A 20,625-nucleotide genomic window follows, 5' to 3' on the forward strand; every position below is an offset into this window, starting at 1 on the left:
AAAACGAAACAATTACGTTGCATCAAATGGTTACCTCAATGTGCTAACTGAAAAAAACCTTTACCATTCTTCAGCATTGAACGATGTCTGCATGACTAACGTATTTGCGGGGGGTGCGATTACGAATGTCAGCGGCAGTGCTTCAATGTTGCCACGGAGACCCGAAGGCGTCGCGCAGAAGCACGTACGCCTTGGGTCCCACCTCCGTGGTGGAACGGAAGGCGGGAATGTCGCCATTGGAACGTGGTAACATCTTAAAGTGAAACTAAACCATGTCGCTGCATCAAAAGATGTCAATTAAAATGCTAACAAATAAGTTAGTGTGTAACTGTACAAAATTCGGAGTCCTCTACATAATGCTGAGTAGAGAATGGCATCAATATTCGTGTAGAACTGCTTGAGCAGAGCACCATAAATTTGTTAGCTAATTATGACCCAAGTGTAGCTGCATATTAGGAAGATACAGTTATAGAACTAAATTGAAAATGAACAAAAGCCATGAAGGACAGAGGATACTCTTAGTAGTTAAATATACAACCTCCAACGGGGGCGTGTCACAGTTAAGCATCTCAAGTGAAAAATTCTTGACACATAATTCTAAATGTCCAGAATCTACATAGAAGAAACAAAAGAACTTATTGGCAAAAGTTAAATACAATCGCCCAGCAATCAACATATGGGTACAGTTCATAGCGACCATATTCAAAGTAGTATCCTTAGTTACAAAAGTTGTTAATACTGGATACAAAAAACGGTCAGACTGTAATACGTATTGATAAAAAAAAAAAATATATATAAAACAATAAAAATGAAAAGGATGAAAAAGTTAAAAAAAATTGTTGTTCATGTTCATAAAAAGCACATATAATGTATTTCTTCATTTATCCCCTTGGTTGTCAAAGAACTTAATCGGTCAATCCAGAATGTTTCTCGTTGGTCTAGTTTTTTTTGGAGATTTTCATATTTGTTCAATTTTTGAACCACTTCTAAAACCACACATTTTATCTGTGCCAAATTGTGGTGTTATTCTTGCCAATGTCTGGCTACCGCTGAGGTGGCAGTATGATTCCTAATGCATGATCGATGTTCATTCCATCAGACTTTTGCAGTGCCTTGTGTCTGACCAACATAGAACAAGCCACAGGGACATTTGATTCCATAAATGATATTCTGTGTGTCACAAGTGGCATAATGTTTCAGTTTAATCTTTGCTCCAGAGTGTGGGTGGTTGATGGTTGGTCCTTTCATAATGTAATTGCAATTGCTGCAGTTTAAGCATGGGTATGTGCCTGTTCGATCTGTTAGCTTCTTCTTGCGCGGAGGTTTGGTATTTACGAGCTTGTCTTTCAAATTCTGGCTGCGTTGATAAGCAAAAGTGAGAAGTTCATTAAATAGATGTTCTATTCTCTGGTCACAGGTTATAGTGTTCCAGTTTTTCTTGATTATAGATTTGATGCGGCTGCTTTACCTGGAGTATTTAGATACAAAGACCAACAGAGATCTCTCTTCTGTTTTAGTTTTTGGTTTCAATAACTCTTCTCTGTTATGTGTGGCTGTACGTACAGTGGCTGCCTCTATTTCTTCTTTAGAGTATCCTCTTTCCAAGAATGTATCTCCCATCTCTTTTACCGCCTCTTGATAGTCAGTGGGATCACTGACTATTCTTTTCTTCTTTTCACACTTAGCATTTGAATGTAAGGGAGATTTTTAATCAGGCTGGGTTGATGGAAACTCAGTCTTTGTAGAAATTTATTGCGGTCTGTACTCTTGCGGAAGATGTTGGTACGATATACACAGCACTCTTTTATCCATTGTCATTGAATGTGATATGAATATTCACAGATGCCTCCCTTCATTCCCTAGGGGCTTTACTGCATTCTGGCAGCTCATGCACTGCATATCAGCAACAACATTACACTCCAATCTCTAGAGGGTTTTTATAAAGTAGCAGTTGAGTGTTTCAGGAGGTATGGCTGCTACAGAGCAATTCCTTGCACCAGATTAGTTCTACACCTTCACCTTCTAAGCCCCTGCGTCCCTATTTAACACTTTCTTACTAGGGTTATTATTAGGGTATTTATTGAGTGCGGACATAGCTTCTGGAAGCAACAGAGTGCTTTACAAGTCACCTCGGGGTCATCTTTGACCCCACATTTAACTTCTCTGCCCACATCTCTGATATCTCTAAAAAGTCAAACTTCCTACTGCATCCCCTCAGAGGTACTCTGCCTTTCCTCTCTTTCCACCAGAAGCTCACTGTCTCCCAAGCCCTGGTTCTCTCTAGGTTGGACTATTGTAACATCCTCGTTCTAAATCTACCTGCGTCTACTCTCTGCCCTTTGCAACTAATCCAGAACAAGACTGCAAGACTTGTCCTTTGCCTCAAGCCCTGGGATCGTATCTATCCAGCCCCAAAATCTCTCCATTGGCTCCTAGTGGATGCAAGTATTAAATTCAAAACCCTCTGCATTGCCCACAAGTCTTTCTGGGGCCTGGGTCCAATATATCTTCAGCTATCCCTCTGCAAATACCTCCCCTCTTGAGCTCTTCGCTCCTCTACTTCTAACTCCCCCAGGGTCAGTTGTTTTTCAAAGAAATAGGCTGGGGGAAGATCGCAGTCTTTTGCTGGAGCCTCCCTCTGTAACAGCCTCCCTGCCACTCTTTAACTTGAAGAGAACCATCTCCGTTTCCAGAAGCACCTTAAAACCTTCGTCTTTGCTTCTGCCTTCGCCCCTCCTCTCCCCTGCTGATCTGTTCTCCCACAGCATTGAGCACCTGGCCTAGCCTCCGTCTTCCGGGCCCAGGTACCTGCTCACCCTGCCACCCTCCCGCACTGCCTCCGGGCCACCCTTTGCACTGGGGTCTGTATCTGTACACATACAGTCCCCTCTCCCGCCCTCTTCTCTTCCTGCACTTACCAGACATACCCTGTCTGCTGCCCTTAACCCAGCACTTGCCACTTGCTGGCTGCACTACCACCGTTTGTTGCCTTTATTATTTATTTATTATTTATCTGTTTTTCCTTTGCTCCTCACTTTCCACTTTTCCCCTTTCCCTCTCCCATGCACTTGCGCATTCTCAATGTCACTGGGCCTAGTAAGATCGTTTTTTTCTCCCTTGTTCCACTCCCTTGCCTTGTCGCGCTCTGAAACACTTGTACACGAGCACGATACAAATAAAATATATCCTATCATATGGGGTGTGGGCTGGAGTACACCATTAGAGAAGCAGAGTTAAAAGGGAGTGGGATAAAACGGCATGGGAGGGAGCAGTCTGTTATTGTGTCAGCTGGGATTCAATAAGCAACTAGGTGAGAAAACCGGGGAGCAAATTGCCCAGTCTCTGGTTATGTGGGGAGTGATTGTGGACCTAGATGTTAGGGAGGAGCCATCTTTGAAGCGGAGGGTCTTGAGCTCCTTCCTGAAATCTAGAAGTAAAGGGGCGAGTCTTGTGTTGAAGGGGAGCAGGTTTTGTAAAGATGTAGACGGAGAAGGCCTGTCATGTGGTCCTTTCCTTCCAGCACTTGTGGACTTTAAGTCTGTTCATGTCCTTACACTGTTTTTATGCCTGATGTGTAACTCACTAGAGAAAGCGGACATTGTTTGAATGGTAATTACTCTTGGGATACCTGGGCGATCAATCAAAATATATATTTTTATTCAGAGCTCTCCATTACATCCATAAACATTTCATTTTTAATGAAAACTAGTTTTCATTAAAACGTCCGCTCCTTCAAGGAACTCCACCAAACTATAAAACCTAGGTCTTCACAGTTCATCACATCATTGTTGATAGGCATGCCCTCCTTTCACAAGCCCAAGAAAAGGGTCTAATCCAAAGTCTGTGTAGGTCGTTAAACCTTGAGCAAATTAACAAAAAGTGCATCAAGTCTTCCTACTGCCCTTGTAACATTTTCACTTCTTTTCCCCATGTTTCACTCTTCAAACAGCAACCATGTTCTACAGGCTTGTGATCTAATCCTTGTGATGTCTCCATTCTTGTACAGCCAATATTCTGCATATAATGTAAGAGAGGAACATTATGTATGTTTGGCATTGCTGCATTTCTTCCACATTTGTCCGCTTTCATTTTAATTCAGTTCCTCAATCTGCTTTCATTTTTAAAGCAGTTATATAGTTATTTTTATCTTCATTCGACCAAGCCTTCCAAAATCTAATGGCTGCATTATACCACTTGTGTTTTGACCCAACCTTGGCTGCCACCATTTAGGATGACCTGGCATTCACATTCATATTGGTGGTCTTTAAGAAATAAACTAGAAATCGTGAATTTGCCTCTTGGGTTATACTCTAGCCCCTACTTCCAGTCTTAATGCGCTATTTGGAGTTTCTGGTGGAAGGCCTACTAACTGTAAACATTTATTTTGTACAATTTCAATGTCAGGATATTTCATATGACCCCCAAAGTTCTCTACGATGCATGGTCATAGTGTGGAGCTTTGTGTTGTATACCTCGAGGCATTTGTCAAGCCTTGGAGGTCGTACAGATAAAATAATCTTAGTAGTTAATTGGCCGTGAGAGAGGTTTTTGCTTCTATGTTCTTTATATGAGCAGACAACTCCGTTACACGTGAACATTAGCCCCAAGCGTGAATATTCATTCACCATTTCTATATTATGTTATCGAGTGACCATTTGTATATAGTTTGCCTTTTCTATTTTACAAATACCATAATTTTTGTTTTAAGCTTGTTTATTGTCTAGGGGATGAGGACTCTGCTGTAGCAATATACCCTTTCTCAGGAGATCAAAACAGAAGGGTAGTGAGTTCTAGTTACTTGGTGTCTTCCTTTTATCCACAGATTACATTGTTCCTCTGCATTGACCACCAGCACCAAGATTTGTGTCCCTGAAGTCACGGTTCCACGTGTCCCCTACCCTCAAACAGTCACAGGTAGATAGCGCTCGCTCATTTCTTTACCCAAATCAGACATAGGGCGGTAGCGGCAAGCTCGCTATTTGTAATTCATCCAGAAGTGTAGTGCTTGGCTCGGTTTTTCCTCCTTTCAGGGAATCCCAAGTGCTAGTCCCCAGATCACATGCAAGGAATATAGTGGCTCTCTAACATCTCAGCAGTTCCAGGTCTTTCAGGGTTGTTTACCCCTACAGCCTCTCATGTTTTTCAGTTCTCTCAGGTTAGGTAGCATGTTCAGCAATAGAAGCCTTTCACTTTTCATCTCCTTCACCTCTTTCAGCGCCCTTCAGCACTCTCTTCAGAGCGTTCTCCATACTTGTTGCTCCTATTCACTTGGTTCACTTCTTACCCCATGCTAGTTTGCCATGGCTTCATGTAGGCCTCTTCCTTCTTGACCTGTTCTATTGAGGCCCCTAATTGGACTTGTCCTTGTTTTTCTTGCCTAGACCCTCCCGATAGGATATGGCTCCAATGTCTTCCCTTTGATCCTGCTAATCCTTTTCTGCAGTGACCAGAAGCTTTAAAAGCCTCAGTGGCCACCTTTGTCGTGGGCATTTTTCATATGCAGCATTCTGGTCTCCTGTCCCACTGCTGTCTCTCAGCCCTCAGTTTCTCTTCTGTTTCTGGTCAGTGCTCTAGGGGGTTCCCCCTGCCTCCCAGGATCCCTTGGAACAGCTTTGTATGCGTCTTCTCTCCCTATAGCCACTGAATTCCTCTATCCATTCTTCTGTGAGGGTCTCTGCTGGAGCATGGGGACCCAAAGGCATTCCAGCTGGGTTGCAGATAGTCTGTCTCTGCTGATTCTTTGAGGGGTGTGGCTACAGGGGTCCCCACCTGCAAACATGACCCCAGTGAGGGGGGCTTTCTTATTCAGAACTTTCCTCATCTACCCTGAAGTTCGTTTGATGAGTGACACTAAAGATTTTACTGTCTTTGGGACACTCTTCCATGGGCCGAATACAAAATCGGGGTAAATGCTTTTTGGCAGATTGGGGAGCGTATTAGGGATAATCGGGAGGAGGGGGCTGTGCAGCTCACGCTTTCCTGTGCTGGAGACTTGGCTTTGTCACAGTAATCAGGATCTGATGGCACAAATTGGGCAATGTGAGGCCCATCTGAACCGTTGTTGGTCTGATCTGCTTGCCGAGCTCACATTCTGTTATGGATTTTTTCCTGGTGTTGAATTTGCATTGCCTTTTTTACAGCTTTTTGGCCCCCTTACTTGTTGGTTTCAGGCGTGCCTTAGGTTCCTTTTTTTATTGTCTCGGCATGCATGAAAATAAATGCATGATTGATGTTCTATCCTTGAAAGTGTTAACTTCTTAAATGTCGGTTTGCCATTGTACATTTTGTAAGATTAGTTAACTTCTTTAGATGGCAAAAAAACGTGTTTCACAAATAAATAGGACACGATGCGTATTGATGCTTTGGCATAATGTTTCATAATCTAATAATGATCGATGATTACTGTCTGTCGATATGGTTCGGTTCGGTAATTAACCATCAATATGTACAGTTTCATCCATGCACTATTTATTTGTTATAATGTAGTTGTATTAATGCATGTCCAATATATTGCACTATTTTGTGTTTATACCTGGCATGTGCTAACACAGCAGTTCCACATTTCAAGCACTAATGAATGTATTCACAGACTGGACCAGCTGATGCGTGTTATGCGCTTTATGAAGGCTGGAATTAGTTCAGAATAAACTTAAATAAAAAATCCGACAATTAGAAAAAAATATGTTGCTCATGAAATATTTGTTACAAATCATTAACACAGAGAGAACAAAGACAAATCTGTAGAAGAGAAACCACCATTGAGCTAAATATGCTACCTTGTAATTAGTGTTGGATAGTACAAATCTCATTATAGCGCTATGCTCGATATGTGCCTGTATAGTTAACCATCAATGCCCAATGAGTGAAACTAACAGACTAATCTGCACAGGTGGATATTCTGCTACTGGGATGTCCCATGTTTTCAGAGCAGCTGTACCATGGGTTAGTGGCAGGCTGAGGCATCTCTTGCCTCTCGTTAGGCCACTATAATAAGCACAGAGGAGAATTGCCACAATGTAGCATTAAGCCCTGCGTCCCGGGGCCGACTTGGGTGGTAACGGTCTGCTAGCCCATGCTGGGTGATAGTTTAGGGCAGCTACTGCCAGGACATGGGGCTTAACGCTATTAGCACCTAGCTTATTTTCGCTAGGGTCTAAAAGCTTTTGGGCAAACAATTTTTTTTCATTGATGAATGGGCTCCGAAGGTGGGGCGTCCACCCACCAAAGGAAAGATCAACTCAAAACAAGATTGCTGCCATGGTGACACGAGATGGGCTCTGGATCCAGAACCTTCTCAAAACCCATGGCCGTGTGGAAGTAGCAGAAGGAGGAGCTTGAATCGGGTAAATTGAGGAGGGCGTGGGCGGCCAGGTGCGGGCAGGTGTGGGAAGTGGCAGCAGGAAGCCTGGCTCACATCGAGCCACAATCAGCCTTTGCGGAACATGGGCTTATTCCATCCAGCATTCCAGGTCACTGATTGTCTGTCACCCCTGCGCGGTGGAGTAATGTCATATAGGCAAATGAGCTCCTGAGAAGAGCATGGGGACACGGGTCCTCTTTGAGGTGGGCAATGGATGGCACTGCTGCAGTAGAAAGGGACATCAGAAGCCCGAGGCCGATGATGGGAGGAGATTTTCACTTTTATTGTTGAATTATTGCCCTTCAGGTGGTGAAATCATCCAGGAAACGAGTCCTTTGAATCGGCCTGTAATGCGACCTTGGACTCTGGCGGTGGGCCAGCGGTTTGCCAGTGAGGTGCAGTTCTAAGAACTGCAAACAAGTGAGGGTGGTTCCATACATTTGGTAGTTACCTCAGAAACGGCAGTGTGTATGTCCCCACAAACAAAGCCGAGTGCAATCTAATAGACGTTTGTAATGGTGTTCTTTACAAATTTGATTGAATGGAAAGGTTTGGTGTACAAAGCCGCATTCCACTCTGCTGGAGATCCTATCATATTTCAGAGACCTGCCTCGCGATTTGCGAAATATTTTACAAACAATCACAGACTTAATATGTACGCATTTATTTCTGACCATTTAAATGAAAATGATGAAATGTTGGAATATTTTTGTATTTCTGTCCAGATAATGAAACTGCCGTCTACACGTTAATGCCAATGGTTATGGCTGATCAGCATAGGTAAGAAGAGCGCGATTTCTACTTGGCATGCCCTTCTACGTGTCATTGGTCTGTTCCTGTATCTTGTTTTCCTTTCTTTTGCGAGTTGGTGCGGTGTTATTGCGGTGTTATTGCAGTGCTTCACTTCATTGAGCTGTTATGCATGTTCTACTCTGTGGCCATAGCAAGATATTCAGCATGACCCTTGGCCTCACTAATGTGACGGCCTCTAAGTAATCAGAACTCTGCACATTGGTGAAGCTCCTTCTGCAAGTCAGACATTTGAATTCGCCAAATAAGTGGCTTTGAGTCCTAGATGGGAGGATTTAGAAGAATCCTCTTCATGATCTCCTTGCAACACACAATACTGGGGCATCCCATCACCCATACTTTTACATACCGAGCAGCTTCCCTTGCTGATTGGACACGTTGACAGTTCCACCTCAAAGACTTGAGCCAGATGCATAAAGTTCTAAGCAGAGTCTTGTTGCTCAATCACGACCTCCCTGTGCAGTGGCATCCACGGGAAGTGTCAGAAGTTGGCTCCACTCACATCCAGACAAGGTTTTATACTATTTAAAATAAAAAGATTTCTTCCTGACACTTTCCCTTCTTATAAACGCCTATGCTACAAAGTAAGCTGAGTTAGACGCTTCCTGCTAAGCCCTATGTGTAACCAAAGCGTTAATGACACAGATGTTGTCATAGCATTTCGTTCTTCCAAGGTCAATAAAGCCAGTACCTTTTTGAGTTAGTTAATAACTGGTATTTCTAGTGGTAGAAAACGAGTGTATCCAACTCTATATACATTATTATTATGATAGATTACCATCAATGGCTATAATATTGCTTATGCATCCATATAATGTAGTTTGGGCAGAGTCGCTCAGCTAGTACATAACCTTGTTTTTCAGTTCCATGTGATGTACGTTGTATGTATGATCCTTTTTGTAGTCTGTTGCGTTTTCTTTCTTCAGGACCTATATCAGATTCACTAAATTATACTGTTGGTTCTGTGCCCTTTCCTTGCAAACGAGTGTACCCACATACCCGGAGCACATTTAGGACATTCTTCCATCCCCCATCCCCCTTTTATAGTGTACATTACTACGCCAGCAGCCCACAAAGTTTCTTCATTTGTTTTGGTGGTATTTTGTTCATGAAAGAGGAAGTGTCCTGTATTAGGCAGGCCGCTGCTAAAATGGCAGACGTTGCATTGTACCAGACTCTGTTACGTTACATAACACATTGTGTACCTGTTAGTGCATTTGGTGTAACATCATCGGTTTTATAATATTTTATAGAAGCAAGGGCCATGGATTCAAGTAATAGGTTTCAATACCTTCAAAAATAAATGTCAGGAATTGAGGAATTGGATACACGTATTTTTAGATTTAAAAAAATTCAGTGTGAGCATTGTGCTAAAAGACTTATCCAGACTAATTTGATCTATTCTGCCCTCTCCCTGGGATCCGCAAAACACACCACTTTACCTTTTGAGTGTGACTGCTCTCATTTACACTTTTTATTCATGGCATTTATACAGAGCAAATTTAGCTGGGAAGCAACAGAGCGCTGTACATAGACAGATCCAGGGGTTACAAGTAAGAATGTGGAAGTTCATGTTTTCAGTAGCTGCCTCTCTGGAGTTGTATTGATAATGTCAAGATGTTCACTATCTCACAATATCTTTCAGGATGGCAGCTACTCTCTTACCATAATGGCCCAAAACCCGGGTCACAGGCACTTCTGTGTGCCATGCCCCGTGCAGTTCTGTGGTTGAGATAGTTTCTGTTTAGGATTTTAGATATGAATTTGGCTATGTAAAGAGATGGCCAGATCATCTTCTGTTGCTGTTCCATGCTTTCTCCAAGAATAAATCAGGGCAGTAACATTTAAAACTAATATCCATTGCCTCCAAAGAGTAATTTACGCTGTCTCACTTTCACGTCTCTTCTTCATTTCACTCCTTACTCCTACCCTCCTCCTCCTCTCCTCTCTCTGCCCTCCTTCCACCTTCCCGCCGCACAGTTTGTTCCTCCACATCCACCTCCACGTGCCAGTCTACCTTTCATTGCTCCAACTATTGCTGCTTCCTCTGCTCTTTCTTCTCCTCTTTCCACACCTCCTGTTTCAGATCTGGCAATCTCTCCTCCTTTTGACCCATGTTCCTTTTTCTCTCCTCTATTCCACTTTCTCTCATCTCCACGCCTCCATTCACCTACTCAATGTCTTCCTTCATATGTTCTTTGTCTCACCTCTGCATGAACTACTCCCCTCTCCACTTTTCTTTTCACCTCATCCACTCATAATTTTACTTCAGCTTTCCCTTATCTCCTCGCCAACTTTCATTTCACTTGTTCTGTCCGCTTGTATCTCCTTCTTCTCTAGACTCTCCCCTCCCTCTTCTCTGCCTTTGTATTTTCCTTCATTCCCCCTTCCTTGAAAGACCATGTGTGTCCAACTCCTGCTTCACACATAAGCATCACCACAGAGTACTTGATGAGAAGTTTTTCCTGGCAGGCGAGTATACCAGGAAAGGGACTGTTAGTGGTTAGTCCTAGAAGGTTAGTGGACCAGGAAAAAGACATTAAAGTACTGCATTGTGGTGGAAGGTTGTAGTGGAAAGAAAGTGGCAAGTCCACTAATGTATTAGGATGAACTGTGGTAAAACTATCCTGACAAAATATTATTGTTTATGAAGAAGAAATGTGAAAGTTGTTATTCTTTGAAGAAGTAGTCAAATTGAATTCTAAGTATAAGCGTGAAAACAGTCTTTTGGTTTATTAATCAAGAGTTTGTGGAAACTTTGCACTATCATTTTTGAAGAGTGAAAAGTCTTTTTTAACAATTTGATAATCCAATATGCTTAGTGGCCTGTCGGGGACCAGCAGGCTTTAGCTGGCCCCCTTCTCCAAAGGCCCACTTCCTGGGCCCCTGTCTGCTCCCTGTCCGCTACCAGGACCCTGCTTGAGGTATTTTCTTGTCACCCCTGATTTTGAACTTCCATGATGCTGCTACCTCACTTTTCTAAGGAATCTGGACTTCCATATCATTCACACCTCCATAACTACGGGTTAGTTGGGGCGTGTCTAAGGAGCCATGCAGTAGGACGTGCTTTCGACAGGCTCCTGCTGATCCGTTAAGATCCTGTGCAATAAATGTGGCTATACAGTGTGTTTGTGCACTTAAACTGATGCCCGGATACATGAAGTGGCCGTGCTAACAGGCGAGCAAACTGCTGGCTGGAGGGAGACAGATCGAATGAGGAGCGGAAAGATTGCGACCTGGCAGGACGCGGTTGAAGAAAAACAGCAGAGGCAATGGAACAAAGAGCCGAGCAAATGCCAGCTAATGAAGCACAACGCAACAGCAGCGAGACACCAAAGGCTGCCGCACAGTGAGCCGAGTGCTGTAGGCAGGACCGGAGCTACAGTGGACCCATAAAAAGATCAAAATTTAGGTGGCCCGTAAGTAGGGGTGTCACCGTATTAGTTTTATGACGGTACGATAACCTTCTTGCCAAATGACGGTATATCATGGTTATCGCGGTATAGCAGGTGGAGTTAGCTAATCTTAAGAAATATTTTCTAAAATGGTCATACGTTTTCAGATTTATCATCACAAACAAAACCAGTACCCAGGGCCAGAATTGGGCTTTTCAACATACTTTCCACTGAAATGCCACCCCCTGCTTCCACCAAACACAAACACATGTGTGGAGAGGAGGGGGGGAGCCCTGCTGTGACTGGCAAAGCAAACTGAATAGCTTTTCTTAAGTGGTCATTTAGGCCTTTAGCTCCCCCACTGGCTACTGGTGAAGATGAACATGTTGCCATCTTGATAACCTGCATGCCACAGATCAATGGAGTCTGATGGTAGTATATGCTTGTGCACATACACCCACACGCACACATACTCTCTCTTTACGTTACAGCCTTTAGTTTACTTGCGGGCCAAAAGGTGTTCAGTAATCACGGACATGTTACCCTTTGGTATGGCAGCAGGGAATACCCACAGAGATGAGTGAATTTCGCAGTGTGACTTATTATATGTAAATTCAATGATAGAACCAGGGAAATCCCCCATTGTCATATGTTTAGAAAACATTATCCATTATAAATATATAAACCCCAAAGCCGCCAACCCAAAGTAAACCCTTTTCCTGCTTGGCACTGTATTTATTCTTCCTATTGCTAACATACTGATTTTGTGTCAGGCACGTGTGGTTTATGGAATGGCATTAAAAACTGCTCCAACTGAAACTACTTGGCAGACGGCACACCCAACAGTGCAAGACCAAGACTCCGCAGCACTTGCTTACTGCAGCCTTTCCAAATCAGATTGAAAAGCACACTTAACGGTATGAACGGTATACCGGTATAAACAATGTGACGGTTATTATTGTTCTATTAAGTGGTTCACGGTATCTTTAACGGTATACCGTAATACCGTTACATCCCTACCCGTAATGTTTGCAGCAGATTTCCTAGTGTGCCCAGGATTGGGGGAGGCACAGCGGTGTAGTCGCTGGAAGCAGACACAAGACTGAAGCTGCCGATGCTCCAAGGACAGTAACATTTATGTGGGGCAGTGCGCTACGACCTCAGCCCACAACGTTACTAGCCCGTGGGGACTAAGTGAGCTGTAACGAGTGGATGCATAGCCGGGGTCGACCGGTGGCGGTACCAACAAATATCAGGAATGAGCACAGTGATATAGTTCAGCTTCCACTGTGGTCCAGCGGGAACAATGCATGAGTGGCTGGGTGCGTAGTAAGAACTGTGTGCGATGCCCACTGTGGTCCTGCCCATGGGAATGAGCGCTGCAGGCGCATTTAATGACATAATATGCCAGAGAGTTCCATTGTAGACCGAGGCCTGACTAGCGCAGTGGGGTTAAAGAACGCTTCCACTGTGGTCCGTCCCACTTTATGAATCACGGCATCCATGAGACATTCTGCGAAGGGTTCCATTGTTGCCCGGTTCACGGGGTGGTGCGCGCATAGCAAACAAGTGATTACTGTGGTGTACAGTTTTCACTCTGGTCCGGCCCGGGCGCTGCCTGCGGCGTGAACATTAACAAGCGGGACAATTCAATGCAATGATCCATAGCGGCTCCGCCCATGAGAAGGCATGTGGCCTACTAACCAGTAAGCACAGTCAGCTGCGGTTTTCTCTGTGGGTATGGATGCAGCAGCTGAAAAAAGAATAAACCGCATGACTGTGGCACAGAGGACTCGAGGAATGCCAGTACAAAAACATAAAGGAACTGCAATTTGCAGGGGTGTGATATGCGAGGCGCACAAAGGCAGCAGCCCGATAGCCACATTAGATTTGAAAGCAGTGCCTCTATCGTCAAACGAGACACGGATGAGCCCAGCGGAGCTGGAGCAGATTGAGATAACGCAGGCGACATTCGAAAGGCTTAAGGGAACAGGAACAAGGCTGCTAGGCACATGAGCCCAGTGGGGACTTGAGGAGTTGACCAGCGCTGAGAACAGTCGAGTGCCACCCCGCATATTTAGTGCACCTAAGGGGAGTGAACATGGCAGGCTCCCCTGGTTACACCTAGACACAAAATGGCAGTTAAGCAGTAGCCCTGCATGGAAGTACGCACCCCAGTGGTCAGCTGAGCACAGATCCATATGGAGCCAGCATGAAACAATGAATCACCCCAGGCAGTCATAAGTAGATTGTTGGCGTGAAGTGTGGGTGGCATGAACTCAAACACTGCCCAAGGACGACTGGTGCATCGGCACACAGCAAAGAGGTGACAAAGTATTTCCTCACCGCTAGATCGCCATACTAAGCAGCAGCTAGGTCGTAACATCAGGGGAAACGAGGATCAGTCGGCTGGAGAGCCGTCTTGTCGTGGTTGAAGATTAAAAAGGAGCAGGGTGGCACTGAAGAGAACAGGTCCCGACGCAGAGATGTACTCATGGCATCCAAGCCCCAGAAAAGCAAGACTAAGCAATCTACGCTGGACACTTCAGCGGCAGAGAATATTGGTTCAAGGTCACATCAAAGAGAGCTGATACTCGAGAAATGAGATCAACAGATCCTGGAAGCCATAGCATCCCTGAAAGACTTCCTTGAGGCAAAGATCGATCCCATCAGCATAGATGTGAACTTGCTAAGACAAGATGTTAGGACACTGACTATTAGGACCACTAACAATTTCACCCCTCTGCATACACCTCTCAAACTCTAACCAAACACAACCACAAGTCTTCAACACAGCAGTCGGCACAAACTTCACTACAATGCAACAACAAAACAAACCAGACATAGACTCGCACAACAGCACCGTCGACTACTGTCCGTAAAACACCCCAAGCCCAGCCAATAGACCCACCGGGCTGAGGCCGGCAACAGCACAGCACGGCTCTCTTGCACTTTATCATCTTATTCCCACTAACCCACTTCCCCTTTTTCAGAGCCGCCAGGGGACCACTCCGGTGGTGATAGTGCGCGGTACAAATATCCTTTAACATTAACTTTAACACTGGCAGAATGCACAGGGTCACTTGAAAACGCAGTTACGGAAAATTCAAGTGGCCTCAAGGAAACCGCAGAAGAGGTCAGGGTACTGCAACAACTAGTGTGTAATCTGGAAGAGCGAGCCGAAGATGCTGAAGGCAGAGCTAGGCGCAATAACGTGATAATTATTGGGCTCCGGGAAGGAGAAGAAGGGGCGCATCCGACAGACTACATCGAGACCCTGCTACAGCAAGAAATTGTCTCTGGCGCCCTCACCCAAGGCTTCACGGTCGAAAGAGCGCATAGATCACAGATGAGGATACCACTGCCTGGGGCTTCGCTGAGGCCGATAATTGCCCGGATACTCAATTACTGTGATAGGGAAAAGATTCCGCAAAGGGGGACGACCATCCAATGAGCGTCTGCCACGATAACTGCTTACCTGGATTACACCCCACAAGTGCAGAAGCAACGGATGAACTATATAGCAGTTTAAAGGAGATTGCGGGCATCTTACTTGAAATAGATGTTGCTGTTTCCAGCCACGCTGAAAGTGATTCACAAAGGTCGTGCCATTTTCTTCGAGAACCCAGAAGATGCATACAAATGGATGGACGTGCAGAATCTGCCAACCGGAACAGAAGCTGGTCTGAGCAAACATGAGTAGATATATGTAGTAGACAATGACAGCTGCAGGTAGCAGAAGTCTGTACATATAAAACAAAGCGACAGAAAGATCCTTCCATATGCAAGCCTCATGAAGACAGGATTGCAAATGCAGGAGTCCACGATGTGGTGCTTATTTAAGAGTGCACTACACAGGAGAGCCCTACCCCTAAAATTGGATTTGTTTGTTCGGATACTAGCAGTTATGTATCCACCTACAGCGCCCGTGTGCCAGAAAACAACCCTGGAACGAAGGAGAGAAGGGGAGATGCCTGAGCACAAGGTATTGAGCTGGGCAATTGTCGGGAGGGGGAGAGCAGGGGAGTTCGGGTAGTTAGTTGGGAGTTAGCCTATGAGTCCACATTGTATATACTGAACTTGAACTCGAACACCAATCTGTTGCTGTGCGTCAGAAATTTCAAGTGCAATGGGGAACTTAGAATTGCATCCTGGAATGTAAGGGGCCTTAACAGTTATATAAAACGGAATAGAATTATGACTTACCTAAGGTGGCAGAAAATAGATATTGCACTCCTGCAGGAGACCCACCTTGCAAAAGAGAAACAGATTGCACTTGCCAAGAGATGGAGAGGCATGACGCAAGTTCGTCATACTCTGCTTATGCTAGGGGTGTACTAATATGGGTGTCACCGTATTTGCATCTGAGGGTGCTACAGACCTTCCAAGATAAAGGGAGCAGAATGTTTGTGTCGCGAGGGCAGGTGCAACATAGGGATGTAACGGTATAACGGTATACCATCAAAGATACCGTGAACCACTTAATTGAACAATAATAACCGTCACATTGTTTATACTGGTATACCGTTTATACCTTTTTAAGTGTGCTTTTCAATCTGATTTGGAAAGGCTGCAGTAAGCAAGTGCTGCGCAGTCTTGGTCTTGCACTGTTGGATGTGCCGTCTGCAAAGTAGTTTCAGTTGGAGCAGTTTTTAATGCCATTCCATAAACCACACGTGCCTGACACAAAATCAATATGTTAGCAATAGGAAGAATAAATACAGTGCCAAGAAGAAAAAGGGTTTACTTTGGGTTGGCGGCTTTGGGGTTTATATATTTATAATGTATAATGTTTGCTAAACAAATGACAATGGGGATTTCCCTGGCTCTATCATTGAATTTACATATAATGCACACTGCGAAATTCACTAATCTCTGTTGGTATTCCCTGCTGCCTTAACAAAGGGGGGGGGAGAAGAGCGAGCGAGAGAGAGAGCGAGAGAGAGCGAGAGAGAGCGAGAGAGAGAGAGACTACCATCATTGTGTGGCATGCAGGTTATCAAGATGGCAACATGTTCATCTTCACCAGTAGCCAGTGGGGGAGCTAAATGACCACTTAAGAAAAGCTATTCAGTTTGCTTTGCCAGTCGCAGCAGGGCTCCCCACCCCCGCCCCCCGTCCTCTCAACACGTGTGTTTGTGTTTGGTGGAAGCAAGGGGTGGCATTTCAGTGGAAAGTATGTTGAAAAGCCCAATTCTGGCCCTGGGTGCCTGGTTTTTTTTGTGTTGTTAAATCTGACAATGTATGACCTTGTAGAAAATATTTGTTAAGATTAGTTAACTCCACCTGCTATACCGCGATAACCATGATATATCGTCATTTGGCAAGAAGGTTATCGTATCGTCACAAAACTAATACCGTGACACCCCTGGTGCAACATAGAGAATTCTGTATAATCAACACATACACACCGAACCAAGAGACTGGCCTACTTTTGTACGTTATAGCCATTAATCAGTCCGCATAGAGATGGTACATTGCTATGGGGAGGTGACTTCAATTGTACGTTTGAATCCTTTTCTGGACAGGTTGAATCATAAATTCACGCACCCGGCCCCCTCAGCCAAAGCCCTATGCACACTGTTGGAAGCATTTAAGCTTTCAGATATATGGTGGACTCTACATCTGCAGTCTCTTGGGTACTCACATTACACTGCTCCCCAAGACCTGTACACTAGGTTAGATTATATTTTTACAGGGGAGGATACCCTGTGGGAATTTGAGGGGCCGGAATATAAATCATGAGTGTTGTCAGATCATGCCCCACTGGTGGTTACATGGTGAATCTTCCCCCCACAAGAGCAAGTATCCCGACGTGGAGATTGAGGAGTGAGTCCCTACAGGACGAAGTATTCCGGGAACAGTTAAGAGAGCCCTGCAGCTGGAGTATTTAGTACACTGAGATAGTTTAGGTAAATTGAGTTATAGGAAATATGTGGCATGGCAACACGCTTAAGAAGATAAACCCAGGCGCTTGCTAGCCTGGTTGTATAAAAGTGAGACGGAATGAAGCATGATTTGGGCAATAACGACTAAGAATGGAGAGACCTGTGAAATGCAACAGGACATAAATAAATGTTTCTCTGAGTTCTATAAGTCGTTATATGAGGAGACATCAGGAACCTGGGAGTCGGAGATAGAAGAGGCAATAGAGTTGATAGATCTTCCAAAGCTAGATGCAGACAGACTTGAGGACCCCATAACTTAGGAGGAGTTGGAATACACCATAAGAGGGCTGCCGTCAGGAAAAGCTCTGGGTGCGAATGGACTACCAAGTGAGTTCTATAAAGAATTCATGGCAGAAATCACTGCCCCATTATTGCCAATGCTGAATGAATCTCTAGATGAAGGCATTTTGCCGCTGTCATTACAAGAGTCAATTATAGTCCCATTACGGAGGCCTAACACACCCGAGACCGAATGCGGCTCCTACAGACCCCTCTCGCTGCTTAATCAGGATGGGAAGATACTGACGGCTCTGATGGCTAACCGGTTGAAGCCAGTAATCCACAAACTCATACACTTGGATCAGTCAGGTTATGTCCCAAAAAGGAATATCACATGTAATCTTAGATGGTTGCACCACATCATCGATCATACCCAAGACAGCGACCAACTCCTGGCGGTAACCTCGCTTGATGCAGTCAAGGTTTTTGACTTGGTCAGGTGGCCATGGCTACTAGCGGTGCTGAAGGGTTTCGGTATAAGCCCTACATATATTAAATGGGTGAAGCTACTATACAGTAATCCAGTGGCTAGAGTTAGGACGGGCACCACAATATCTGAACAATGGGAGTTAAGCAAGGGCACCAGGCAGGGCTGTCCTTGGTCTCCGATGTTATTTATATTGGAGTTAGAGCCGTTAGCGGTATACTTACAGAAAGAATATCATGAGGCTGGCAGCAGAATACGGGGCAGCACACACCTGATCTCCTTATATGTGGATGATCATGAGGCTGGCAGCAGAATACGGGGCAGCACACACCTGATCTCCTTATATGTGGATGATATGCTTCTTTACGTACAACAACCAGAGATTAATTTACAATACATATTGGATATGTTGGAGCATTATGCAGACCTCTCTGGGATTACAATAAATGCACAGAAGTCAAGCTTATTCCCCCTAGCAGGGTTCAGGGGAAGGACCAGAGGGGTGTTACCAGTGCTGATGATTAAATGTGAAACTGACATATTTCGATACTTAGGAGTTGACATTTTCCATAATCCTAAAGTAGAACATATGCAGAATACGGTGAAGGTGGTGAATAAAATGGAGAACTCAATGTAATTGTTGGCCAAGCTGCCGCTTTCGTTAATGGGGAGGGCTGCGTTGTTGAAAATGGTAGTGCTGCCGAGGCTGATTCATTATTTTACAAACGTCCCATATAATATACCCAGAGCCTTTTTTAAGACACTGAACACCACTTGCTGTAGTTTCCTATGGCACAATTCGAGGTGCAGATTATCGCTGGAGAAACTGCAGAGACCATATGAAGAAGGTGGGATGAAAGTACCGGATTTCGAGGGGTATTTTGTGGCGTGCCAATTGCAGTTTGCCACGTATTGGCTATTTGATGAACAGACCCAAGATACAGAGTTATAACAACCGGCATGCCCCCCATTCTTTCTAAAAGAGATGGTGTGGAGCATGGTACCTCATGATCGCAAGCCCCCTCTGTTGCTGAAGCTAGGCATGACAATGTGGCAGAGAGCCTGCTGTTTACTGAGCAGAGAAGCTCCCTATTCTCCCCAGATCCCATTGGTGACGCTCAAGAGCGAAGATGCGCAACTGAGGCTGAATGTCAGAAAATATTGGCAGTCTAGCGGGGTGGCGACAGTGGGCCATATACTGAAGGAAGGACGGCAGAAGACCTTTACCGAGGTTGCGGCGGATTCAGGAGTATGTGTAGGGCAACACATGACCCACGCCTCACTTCTACACGGATTGAAATTGAGATGGCCAGGAACAGAGAGAGTATTGGTAGAAGATGAGACAATAGAAACACTCTATGATATCTCTGAAGGGGGACACACAGTATCAAGACTATATGAGATTCTGATGGAAAAGCCGGATAGCAATCCTAAACCGATTAGGCAATGCTGGGAAGTATATTTGCAAGAGCAATTGCCAGATGACACTTGGAATAGGACCATGAGGTATCACAAGAAAGTGTCCAGAAACGCAAAACTATAATTGATCCTATTATATGTAACGCATAGAGCATATTTAACTCAGAAGAAAATTGCACAGTTCAGTAAGGCGACAGAACATGCCTGTCCGAAATATGGGCTGATCAATGCAGACCTGATACACATGTTTTGGGCCTGCACGGAAATATGCCTATTTTGGGAGGATGTGGCCCCATCCTAGCCAAGATCTGCCTATCAGAATATTCAATCTCCCCCAAGATGTGTATGTTCGATATTTTCCCAAGAACAAAGTAGATGAGACATGTCAGTAAGCTGAGAGACTTGGCGTACCTCTTGGCGAAACGCAGGATATCAATGGGGTGGAAAACCGGTAAAAGTCCAGTTATAGGCGTGTGGGTGAAGGACCTCTAGAAATGGTCAATGGCAGAAACGGCTGTGTGGCAAGAGGCATCCAGCCGCGGTCAAGAGGAGCAGAATACCAATTTAATGGCCTGGAAGCATATGATACAAGAACTGACACCCACAGCAGACAGTGACACTCAAACTCAGATACACGTACCATCATAGACGGCGGCATAGGGTTGTGGTGAGAGGGGGCCTGTGGAGAGGGTTGAGCAGCTGTACACATTGATGTGTCATCGGATGTCATTTACAAAGTTTGTATGTTAATTCTTTTTCGTTTGGAAATTAATAAAAAATTATTAAAAAAATTAAACTATTGGTTAGTTCCCTCCTTCTGGACATGCTTCTACCCTCTTTGACTTTTCAGTTTGCTTCTCTGTTGTCGCCCATGTTTGCACTCCTGACTGCATTGCGTTTTTGCACCCACTGCTAGCATTCTGACTCTGGTTGCTATTTCAAATGTGGCTGTGTTTATGCATTTAGCTTAACCTCTAAAATGGCTGC

At 44.6% G+C, this 20,625-nt stretch overlaps 1 protein-coding gene across 3 annotated transcripts in view; it reads left to right on the forward strand.

The window, feature by feature from the left end:
* HACE1 (HECT domain and ankyrin repeat containing E3 ubiquitin protein ligase 1) overlaps positions 1-20,625 on the forward strand; it is an 838,224-nt gene that overhangs the window by 44,547 nt on the left and 773,052 nt on the right. For 2 of the 3 annotated variants that reach the window (XM_069606519.1, XM_069606520.1), the window contains exon 2: positions 8,086-8,140. The exons of the other annotated variant lie outside the window; for it this stretch is intronic. In XM_069606519.1, the coding sequence (XP_069462620.1) occupies positions 8,086-8,140 (55 nt within the window). The remainder of the gene's footprint in view (positions 1-8,085; positions 8,141-20,625) is intronic. 3 annotated transcript variants of the gene reach the window in all.

This window comes from Ambystoma mexicanum, chromosome 4p (assembly GCF_040938575.1).
Source record: "Ambystoma mexicanum isolate Mex_15411 chromosome 4p, UKY_AmexF1_1, whole genome shotgun sequence".
Taxonomy (NCBI): Eukaryota; Metazoa; Chordata; class Amphibia; order Caudata; family Ambystomatidae; genus Ambystoma; species Ambystoma mexicanum.